General features: G+C 34.6%; 1 protein-coding gene across 1 annotated transcript; it reads right to left on the bottom strand.

The window, feature by feature from the left end:
• Positions 1 to 2,482: 2,482 nt before the first annotated feature.
• Positions 2,483 to 4,799, bottom strand: LOC128547093 (uncharacterized). The gene is made up of 4 exons (XM_053518815.1): positions 4,719 to 4,799; positions 4,013 to 4,143; positions 3,589 to 3,831; positions 2,483 to 2,800 (listed from the first exon to the last, which is right to left on the bottom strand). The coding sequence occupies exons 1-4, from the start codon at positions 4,724 to 4,726 to the stop codon at positions 2,622 to 2,624; spliced, it is 561 nt and encodes a 186-aa protein (XP_053374790.1). The 5' UTR covers positions 4,727 to 4,799; the 3' UTR covers positions 2,483 to 2,621.
• Between the last annotated feature and the right edge of the window lie 7,694 nt (positions 4,800 to 12,493).

Below are 12,493 nucleotides of genomic sequence, written 5' to 3' on the forward strand. Positions count from 1 at the left end.
GTCAATAAAGGCACATTACACTTTTTATGGATTGCAAGTAATTTGGCAATGATGTAATGTAACAAAAAATAAAAAATCATACTGTCTGCTATCAAATATCCTATTAAAAAGGACTGTTAAAATGGGGGATATTACTTCAAATGAGTGTTTATATATTTCTGCGATTATAGAATCTATTCCACTGCTGATATTATTATTTTGAGATAATACAGCCTCTTTAATTTCTATCATAGTAATATTTCTACCGAGGTCATCATCATATATAAATCTGTTGTTTACATTTAAATTTTCGTTCGTTTGGTTTGTATTATATAGGGTTTTAAAATATTTTTGGCAGACATTAGTTAATGAGATCGGACGCCAATCCAACCAAGTTAAGCTCCTTCACCTGACCACATCAAGGTCCCTGCCATAGAAGGGGTATGAATTGCTTTTTTATTTCTTAATAGGCATGGATATGCCATTATGACGTGCAAACTGTTTCTGTTTTAAATACTACTAACCTACATTTATACGTCAGTTCTTTACTTTTACCAAGAATTCCTATAGGATGATGATTTCTTTTTCTAACAAATATTTGTTATCACTTAGTTCTTTCATTATTTCCTGGTTAATTAAACAATATTGAATAAAATCGTAACATGTGTTAGCGTTTAAGAACTTAGATTTATAACAAAATTGCGTTTTGGAAACGTGGCACTGCCAGACATGGTAGCTAACGGAAAAGGCCATTCTTAAGATGCTCGCCTTTTGTATACAGCCTGTTTTTCAGTTTGACATTTACCCATAGAACATGAAATAAAGCGCCTGTGTGCACAGTCATTTGTTCAAATTTTATTAAATTCATGTCATAACCATTTTCTCTCACTATGCAACGTACGTCTCATTAATACCGGTATCAAAATGTGCAACCATTTAATGCTTAGGATTATTCTGTGAAATTAAAGCACGTGTACGCGTCATATTTTTACAAATTAATAGTTGAACTCATCAATAAATTAGATTTAAAGCAATCGTATTTTTATCAGTATCTTAATTAACGCGTCAGCTGTGATATAATCTGTTACTTCAGGTCATAATGACCAAGTCGGTATATCCCACTTATAAAAATGAATGACATCTCCCGCGACTAAAGACATTTGGACAATCATAGTAATTGATGCACGGTTTCCTTTTATTATGAAAAGTTCATCAAATCATGTTGAAATTATAATGCTTTATGGGATTAATTTGATCACATCTTTTATCAGGCATTAAAAGCTTTGAACGGTCTTTATTCAATTTTTTTCAAGACTAAAAATGGACGTGAAAACTAAGCTTTTATTGTTTGACCGAAATTCGAAGACTATGTAATGTAAAAGAGATGGAAAAAATACACATGAAATTTTGCAAAAGAATACTAGGGGTAAAAATTCATACATCAGATATGTCTATCCACTAGGAAAGCTAGGTAGATATCCTTTGTCAGTTAGGTGTAAAGAAAGAGTATTAAAATACTAGTTTAAAATGATGAAAAATAGAGTCTATTATGTACAAAATATTCAAAAATGAAAGGGGGCGTGTGAAAGTGGCGTGCCTCCATAGATAGCTATACAAGACTAGCGTATTATAGAAAAAGTAAAAGTAAAAAGATTAATCACTTGTTTTCGTTCCATCATTCCTTTATTCGTCATTATCCATCATTATCATTTATCCTCACAATAGTTGGCCTTTTTAATGAACCCGAAATAAATTTAAATTTGAAAAATCAAATTCAGCATTTGAGTATATGTAAGGCATAGAATAAGAAGTATAAATAATTCTAACACGATCCGATTCATTTTCCTATTAAACAAAGAAGGCTGGAAACAGTGAATTATTAAACAACAATTCACTGTTCTGACGTCACAACTATTACGTCACAGCGTCAAGCAGCGTAGCGGCGCGCTGGAAAAGAACCCGACTGAAAACGGGCAAATATTTAATGCATGCCGACAAGGGTGTACTTTAAAGTCCTTTATAACGTGTTAGAATCGAAATTATATATCTCATTCAGTGATTTGCTCTTGAATACATCACTGTTTGTCGTTCAGATGGGTAGCACTATATCACTCGGGCTACGCCCTCGTGATATAATTCCTTCGCATCTGAACTCCAAACAGTGATTTATTCAGAGACAAATCACCGATGAGATATATTATTTCTTAAATAAAGAACCATGCATAATAATTTGTGAAACTGTCTTTTTAAAAGCAGTCTTTCCTTGATTTTAGCCCAATTTTACCGTTTTGTCAGTTCTGCACTAGTGAAAATATAATTTTGATGTTACCCACAGTGAAGTATCTAATTTATTTATATATTTCATTGTTATATTTCAACAATTTACAGAAAATCATGTATCTGATAATGATATTCATACATACACTTTACCGTTGTATATATATTACAAATAATATATTTTGCGAACAAAATTAGAAGAAAAACAAACACAAATATACAAAAATGCATAATTTCTTCTTTAATCACGGGTTTTTTAATGAATAAATATGCAGTTGTAAAAAATGAAGAAAACAAACACACACAACAAAAAACACAACAATAAAAAGACGACCCGTGTTCAAATAATTTTGAATATGGTATAATCATGTTGATAGTAACATTGATGCTTCTTCAAATGCGTATGAGAGACCCTCCATACGTTCTTCGTGTATGTCCATGTAGATCTCTGCATGCGGCTCGGGAGGCGAGGGTGGTAAGAATGAAAACCCGTCATAAGCTTGAAGTCGTGATCTAGGATCTCTCCAATAAGTCCACTGTGGACCTACAACATTGAAATATTGCGAAATCATTATGTTTGCATATTTTCTAATCTTTGAGGTATATAGAAAAAGCATATAGGCCTAAGAATACTTATTAAATACTTACCGAATACCTTACCGGTCAATAGCCATTTGCCTTGTCCTAAGAACCGAAGACCAATTGTTCTTCATTATTGACCGGCAAGTCATTCAATAAATGTTTTATTATACGACATCAAAGATACACTTTCACAGGAGGTTTCTCTTAACTTTTAAATGCAGTCAAGCAAACGTGTTGAGGGTTACAATAGTTCACATCTGCCGACTAGGGAAATCAGCATGATGTAACTTCGCCTTATTTAGGAAAAAAAACAAAACATTATCGTACTGAATAACGTAGTGCACAATCTAAATAACGGACCGTTCCATTTTTTAAAGAATAAAAACATCGCTGAACTTAAAATGGAACCGTGGAGTAATGTAATAAAACAAAATATAAACGCCCGAAAAATTTGCATCTCGTAGTATGTAATAATCGTCTAATATTTTTATTACATTGCTGTGGAGATGTGTCTATAAATTCGTTACTATTATTATCATTATCATTATCATCATCATCATCATCATCATTATTATTATTATTATTATTATTATTAAAGTTGCCAAATGTGCCCTAGCTCTTCCAGTGATATCGGACGAGAAAGAAATATATCGTAGGCGTTGTTGCCAACATAGTTTGACTGTAATTTGTAAATAAAAGAATAGCTTTATTTAAAAAAGTACAATTTCTAATCATTTTAAAAGTACATACCAGATTTATCAGTGAGTTTGTAGCTGTTGAATATTTCTTCCATCGTTCTTTTACGTGAGTTACGAATTGCATTATTATTTGACTGTGTCTGGTTGACTTCCGGTTGTTCCCGTCTCAGTGAGTCTGATGTGGCTGTTGGGTTTGCAGTGCAAGTGTTGGGTTTAGTGTTGCTAGAACTGCTGACTGCTGGTACTAGCGGGGCGAATTTCTTTGGAGAACTTCGGAGATCCAACTTCTCAGCGACTGGAAAAAAAATCACAGTTAAACCACATATGCACAAACTGATTAAGATTGTTGGATTTTATGAAAATCTTGATACATGATTATTTAGAACTTTTAGTCAAAACGAATTTTAGAATTTGAAAGGATTAATTAAGATTACACCCAAATGACTTTTCCTCTAATTCATCTGAAGTAGCTATACCTGATTTCCTTTCCCTGTAGAGACCGTTCGTGAGGTTTCGGGTCTGATAGTTAAAGTCCCCAGCCCCAAGGCACATCATAAATTGGCTGGCCTGGGACTGTAGCAAAAGTTGTAGATGTGAAGATGGCAGTCTGAAATATGATAAAATACAAACGTATGCCTCATAATTTATGACAAAATATTTCACGGACAACTTAATGACTTTAATAAAATGTCTAGCAGAAAAAAATGTCATTAAAGTTCCGCAAGGCTTTACATTTTATTATAAAAATATATAAAGCAGCTGTCCAAATAGATATTATGCGTAATATGGTTAGAAAATCATTACTTTCAATATAACACATGAATTTATGCAGTTAGAGCAATAAAGAGGGTAGTCATAGACAATTGATTCAGTAACATTTGTTTATCAATATTCAAACCTTTGGCAAATACACCAGAAAATAATTATCAAAATACCGGTATAAGGTTTAATGAGAAAGAGGCATATTTTATGTTCACGGCCACATTGTAAGCAAAGGCATTATGAGCCTTTAAATGTTAACACTTACAAACTTAATTAATGAACATACCTTAAAATCAGTACAACACAATTTCGGTATGAGCTTTTAACCGATTCTTTATTTTATTTTATTTAAAATTTATTCTGTTACAAGACAAATTATCGCTTTCAATACAAAAAATTCTATTTAATTTATTTACTTACTGAAACATGCTTTATTATGCTCAAAAATGCTGGATGCGTGTCTGTATTGTGACTGTTAGTTGCAATACCTCGGTATTGACGTTGTATCCTGGTAAACAGTTGATGACGTCTTGACGTTACGTTAATAGTATGACGTTTACGTCATCGACGGAGATATTTCACTTATATCCACGGGTTTTAGTAATTGTAATCAATGGGTTTAAAAAGCATTTATTACGGAGATTTGGAAAGTGTTCGCATTATTAAGTTAATCACATTCTAGACCGATATTGGGCCACTGTTTTCTCAGAAAACACATACCACTTTCAAATGTTTGTAAACTTATTTATATAGTCGCCACCGATAATCCATATAGTTGACCCCTCCGAAGTATGTTAGTCATTCTAGTGGGAGGAAAGTGCAAGATACAGGAGAGGTTCCTATTGCAGAAGCTTCCCTTGTTCTTTAGCATGTCAGGCGTAGAGCATCCACACTCCCAATGCAAGTAAATTTAGTTGGAGAAGCGGGAGCTCGAACTCACAACCTCTGCTTTCGTAGTTAGACAACATTCATCATTCATCTTATTTACTAGTGGTCACTTGCATCGTCCTTCTTGGGAGTGTCAATGGTGTATACTTATTGATGAAAAGAACATAAGTGGTTCCTTAAATGTTTAAATGCAAGGAGTTTTGATGCTTGCATATAAATTTAGTTGTAGGTTATAATGCTTTGTGAAAATATTGATACATTCTCAAATTCTTGTCCAAGTGGAGATGAAATACGTAAACACACGTACCGAGAGTGTTAAGGTTAAGGTAACCGGACAAACAACATAATATACCTTAATTGAATCCAAGTGAAATAAGCATTTTTTTCGAAATACTACCTTTAATAGGCCTATCGTGTAGTCAGCGTCAGCGCGCTTTAAATAGCCTACTCGGCCAACGCTGTATCACCCGCAGCACCGAGACTTTTAAGTTAAATACTGTTATATATATTTTTAATAATTACAATGGGTATTTTCAATGGATAGAAAACGTAGCTGCCTGTCAAAAAGTCGATGAATGTTATAGCTTTTCAATGCTACTTTTACAAACGAATGGTATCTCATTTGGCTTAATGCAATAAATAACAGGCCTTTTCGAACTTGATTACCGGACGCCTAGACAAATTAAACAGGTTAGGTCCAGGCGCCGTACACATAGCCAAAATGAGCAGAGTCGTATTTTTTTTCCGTGGTTTAGTGGAAGCCTCCGCGAGCACGAAGATTGTAAAAGCACCCTCTAGTATCATAATGAGAGATGTACATTATGGTAACCTCCTTATGCTATGCAGCATTCTGCGTAGTGACAAGGGAGACTGTGTGTGCATGCATTTCTTAAACTTTGTTAGCTGTTCATGCGTACGAGTACCGAGTGGTGGATGTCACATTGCAGCATGACCGGAAGCAAGATAATGTCATAGACTAATGAAGAAGTGACCATGTATTTAAAATGAAACAATTAAGCATATATGAATGTCAGAAAGAAGCACGTAAACATAAGATACACAAATTGTCATGTAATAATGCAAAATTGGATGTCAGAAGGAAGAATGTGAACATGAGAATTACAAATGCATATATGTAAATCGCAAGATTGGATGTACGAAAGCACAATGCAATTTTTGTCCTAATTCTGTTCCATACAATGACCCGGTAACTCTAATGCAGTTTTACTCAATGTTACACAATTCACTCACCCTTTGTGAATTAATCAACACGTTGTTCCCGGGGCGAAGTTTATGCTCAGTTCAACAAGCACGTGACTTTCGTGACTACATATTTTATTGTTAGCGTTAGCGCGGGTTTTCAGAGGGACACGTCAAAAATTGGTATGTATTTTTTTCTTCTTCTTTCTTTTCTGTTTTCTTACTATTTCTATCATTCTTTCTTTTCTCATTTCTCCGGTTAAACATTTGAATGATTCAATCTGTGTTTTCTAGTCAGTTTTACCTGCAATTATCATTCAATTTGCTGTAAACACAAGAAACCACTTCTGGAAAAATAGCTTATGTCACTGTTTTTTTTGGACTGAAAATAAAGAATTATAATGAAAAATATTCATAGCTTTAATGTATTTTATTGTGAGTGAAAAGCCAGTCTGTTCTGGAGAATATTTATGCATACATTCATTCCGTATAGGGACCATTGCCATGAACTGATGAATATGCCCAAACTGGATGGATGTTATGGAATTATCGTCTGCATGTTGCTATTGTCTGAAATGAACAGTTGCTGTGGAAACAATCAAGGTATGTACTGGGCAAGAACATGTTTAAGTGTCATATATTTGACCGTGCCAACAACCTGGTACCCATGAAAAAGTGTGCTAAGGGGGATGCATGGTATAGCCTACTGACTTCCGGTCTACAATCAAACTTTTTAAATATGAATTTGAAAATAGGTTTGATACTTTTCTGTTACTCTTGTCTCAACACCGTATGTAGGCAAGTAACCCTAAATTAATTATTTTAGTGTCACACTTATCCTGGAAATGAAAACGGTCACGTCCGAACATCTCTGTTGAAAGTTAAGTTCAATACATATTCTAGGTCTTTCTCATTCTATTGATTATCAAAGTATCAGAAAATCATAAAAGTGATGTTGCCAAGAATACAGATGTTTAGAAATTGCATTGAAACCTTTAATTGCAACTGCGACATTTGCATTTAACAATATCATGCTTTATTTCTGCATGTTATATCTGATATATGAAGAAATACATATATATACACATATATATATTATGAACTGGAAGAGCCAAATACCATTTCGGGAAAACACATGTCAAAAGGACGTAAGAAACAGCATTGTTTATACGGTTTCTACAACTACATGAACTACATGAACTACATGATGTTTCCAGGTTGCCATGGTGACAGAGATGGAAGACCATTTAATACAGAACATTGACGGACGTGTTTTCAGATTTGGAGCATATAGGGCGTGTATGTATTCTTTTCCATATTTTTTCTAAATGTCTTAAGGCAACATAACGATATTTCCTACACATGTCTTTCTATATTTCACACATTGAATATGATGATCAGGGAAATCTACTCATTACATGTTTTTCACTGTGAGTTATCGGAATATTAGAGTGAAAATATACCTGGTATTTTCACAGTGAAATAATGTCAAATATATTTTTCACAGGTAAGAAACTATAAAATGGTTAAATTTAGTCAAAACATGAAATAAAAAGAAAATTTGTTTGTTTTACATATAACTAAAAAACATCTTTCACTCATGAACACCATATCTTATATTTTCATTGGTGGCTATGCCACTCGTGAAAATATTGCATCTGGTGTTCATGAGTGAAAGATATTTAAATCTTACACTGAAACAAACAAATATCCTCTATATCTACAAAATTATAGAAATGGATGGCCAATGTTCTGTAACTACTCTGTAATATTCATGGTTCGCCCCATTGATTTTGAGCTGTTGGGGGAAATTATTTTTGATGTTTTGACAACTTCAGTGACAAGCGAGATATTTACGTTTATCAAAATCATGTTTGTTTTTATTTCTTGCACACGCTGGTTAAAATTTTATGTGCATTGCGTGTTTACACACGCTTTCTATAGTCACCAAACCTACTGAAATAAACAGGTTACATAACTCTTGGTTGAAGTTTATATAAATTATGGCCCTTTTTCTACAAAGGAAGTTAAGCATGCAGTTAGCTATTAAGCTGTATCTCAGTAACAACTTTATGTATTGGATTGAATGTTCACACAATACTTCCCAGTCATCAAAACTACTGCAATAACCAAGTTAGATAACTCTTGATTGAAACTGATACAAAGTATGACCGTTTTTGATTTAGAAAATTTGGTTAAAGTTTGCATGCAAGTAACCCAAGCTGTGTCTCTGTAATATCTTTATGTATTAGATTGAAACTTCACACAATGCTATCCAATCATCAAGCCTACTGCAGTTACCAAGTTAGATTACTCTTGTTTAAATTTAATTCGAAACATCAACCTTTTTCGACTTAGTAAATTCGGTTCAATTTTGCATGCAACTGTCAAGCCGTATTTCAATAAAAAACTATATGAATTGGATTCAGGCGTCACACAATGCTTTCCTACGGAAATATCTAAGTTAGATAATTCTTGGTTGAATTAATTTTAAATATGGCTTTTTTTTCGACTCGGAAAGTTTGACTTCAGTAACGACCGAAACTAAATAACTTCCATAACAAAGTTAAAGAACTCGTGTTTGAAATTAATCCAAATTTTGCCCCTTATTTCACTGATGTTTTGCATGCTAGTTGTTGCCATAATATAAAATAATTTGTGATGAATTATAACGCAATGACTCGGTTATGTAAGTCTTGCTAAGTAATACACGAGCTCTTGTTCGACTTAAGGTGTCGTATAAGTGAGCCAGCTGTCTTATGGACAACTCTTGTATACCAAGTTTGATCACCATGGAAATGTAGATATTCATTTGCTAGGCGGATAACCAACGTTCAATAGTTTGGCTGTAATATTATCACTGATTTGGAGTCATTTGTCTCATGCAAGTGATGTTTCCATGAAAACATGGTTTAAAAATAGTTTTATTGGCAAGAGAGACAATAACGTTTAACAAAAATAATGTTTTTTCTTTATCATGCATTTTAGGTTGTGTTTCAGTGGCAAAGATCAAGAACATATATACAGGTCATGGACGAAGGTGTTTTGTCAGGACTGGAGCAGAAATGGTGTGTATGTTTTCATATTTTCTTTGTCTGGAATCTCTAAGGTACCATTAGAATAATTTTTTTTTCTGTTCTTACACATGCCTTTCTGTGTCTTAACCGCTCAATAGAGTTACCATGGAAACACGTCTACATCTAGGAAATGAAATAAATGGATGACCGACATTTAAATGTACAAAATTTTACAGCAGATTTTGGAACATGTAGTGTCTATGTGTTTACTATTTCCTTCTTGTGGCAACACTATGATGTATTTGTTTGTCTTTACACATGTCTTTCTGTATGTATACACTCAGCAGGGTTACCATGGAAACGTACCTCTGTATGTAGGCAATGATATAAAGGATGACGGACGTTCAGATGTCAGAATTTGTAACATATACGGTGCGTATGTTTACTTTTCCTGAATTGTTTAGACACCATGATATGTTTCTCTCTGTTTTACACATACGTTTTGGTATCTATACACACAACCTAAGCAGGGTTACCATGGAAACGTACATCTGCATACAGGCAATGGTATAATGGATGACCGTCGTTCAGATGTACGAAGTTATACAGCAGAGTTTGGAACATATATAGGTGTGTATGTTTATTTCTTATTTTTGTGGCAACACTTTGATATGTTTGTTTATCCTTTTATACACGCCTTTCTGTATCTATACACACAATAGGGTTACCATGGAAACTAACATCACCATCTAGGCAATGGTATAATGGATAACCGGCGTTCAGATGCACAGAGTTATACAGCAGATTTTAGAGCATACAGGGTGTGTATGTTTACTTTGTCTTTCTTATGACAATACATTGATATATTTGTTTTTCGTTTTTCTTTTGATATAGTTTGTTTCTCTAGACACACAACAGGGTTACCATAGAAACTTACTTACCATTTAGGCAATGGTATAATGGATGACCTATGTCCATGTCGTCTGCAAACAGTTGTGAGAGAAATCCTGCAACCCATCACGTGGTTAATGCTTAGCTTCAAGTAGTCTAAGCCTTGCTAAAAGACCTGTAAATGAATTCAGACAACAATTGAATTTAAACAAAAGTCTGGATAATATGTGCGCTTAATGAGAACGCAATCTACATTGTATGTTGTTTCGTAATACTGTGTGTTCTGTGTTTGCTCTTTTGTCAGGGATTTGTTAACAGTGGCTTCTTGGTGGTGTTTTGTATTGGTGTTTGTGTGTTTGTGGTGGTGCTTGTGTTGGTGCTTATGATGGTGTATTGGTGGTGTTCGTGGTTTCTTCAGTGTGGTATTCTCGGTTGTATACGATATTGTTTGTGTTGTTTTGTCATAAACGGGTGTTTTGGTGCGAAATGTTTGTCGCATTGGGTTTTCTTCGTCTTTCGTTGCGTTTCAAGGTGTTTTCTTTCTGCCGTTAGCAATATATTATTACTAGATTTATTTCTGAACACAAATACTAAAATCTCTAAATATTGTGGTACGACCGCCTCGTGGATACAATCCCCGGTCGCGTCATACCAAAGACGTAAAAATGGTACCAGTAGCTGCCTTGCTTAGCGCTTAGCATTAAGAGGGACACTGGCTTCTCTCTTCTCTCATACCCTCGTGGTGATTGATTCCATCAGGAATGAGGTGTCGAGAGTGTAGAACTTGCTTCACAATCGACCTAAAATTAATTAGTATGAATATAAATATTGCCGTGTGGTTTAATATTTTTACATGCCCGATCAATTTTAGACATACTATGAAATATAACGACAGACATAAGGTGCAGACGACATCTCGGTAAACGCGCGCAATTGATCTATTTTATTTCTGCTTTTTATTATTACTGTTTTGTATTACTGCTTTTTGTATTAGAAGGTTGGAATACTTGGAGAATAAAGACGCAGACGAATTATGGACGGATATGGAGATGCAGACGACCAAATAAAACATGCGTTTCTCTTTATCATAAACAGGTATGTATATTGCTACTTATATTATCCTATTTTGTATGCATTTCTTTGCCTTTGCAGATTGTTTTCCGAAATGGTGACCGATGTTGACTACAAGCACATGTGAAGCTTTCATGTTGTTGATATCACAATGTTTTAATGGATGGTGCAGCTAAGCATGTGCACGGATGTCATGTTGTGGATTTCACAATGTTCAATGGAGAAGGCAGCTATGATGGCTGATGTTGACTATACAAGCACGTGCAAGGATGTCATTTAGTAGATTTCACAATTGAGGTATGTAATTTGTCTGTACACTTTATTTATTTCTTTGGCTAGCTTTATATTAGGCGTGTAGTTTTCAACCAAGTTATGCACAGTCATTTTCATTTTAATAAATTTTCTACCAACTAAATAATTTTTTGGTTATCGTAAAGGTTTGTATTGTTTTAATTCTTTTTTTTTTTTAATTTTTAACCCACTACTGTTAACTGTTCAATAATGACAACCAGTATTCAGTCAGCGGTTCATAACTTCAAACCTTTAGAAAGCAAAGTTCGGAGTAATTCAAGAGCTTAGTTATGCACATATGAGCCGCGCCACGAGAAAACCAACATAGTGGCTTTGCGACCAGCATGGATCCAGACCAGCCTGCACATCCGCGCAGTCTGGTCAGGATCCATGCTGTTCGCTAACGGTTTCTCTAATTGCAATAGGCTTCGAAAGCGAACAGCATGGATCCTGACCAGACTGCGCGGATGTGCAGGCTGGTCTGGATCCATGCTGGTCGCAAACGCACTATGTTGGTTTTCTCATGGCGTGGCTCAGTTATACTTTCTTTATAGATTTGGTGGCGGTAAAACTCGAGTACTGGATGTGAAACTCAAAACTATTCGATGACAAACTCAAACTATCCGAAGAGAAGCAGTTTCGTTTCCTGGACCATCCCGGAAGGACTTGCTTATAATTTATAACGTACGTTGAAAACGACTCAGTAAGTCAGTTTAGTTACGCTATGAAGTGTCATTGGTGTAATTTTACGTCAAGAAAACGTTATTGAACTCACTGCAGTGCTGTGTTCTAAATAAAGCAAGCGTTTGTTACCATATCAGCCTGAGACGTGGTTCG

This window comes from Mercenaria mercenaria, chromosome 12, assembly GCF_021730395.1.
Source record: "Mercenaria mercenaria strain notata chromosome 12, MADL_Memer_1, whole genome shotgun sequence".
NCBI lineage: Eukaryota > Metazoa > Mollusca > Bivalvia > Venerida > Veneridae > Mercenaria > Mercenaria mercenaria.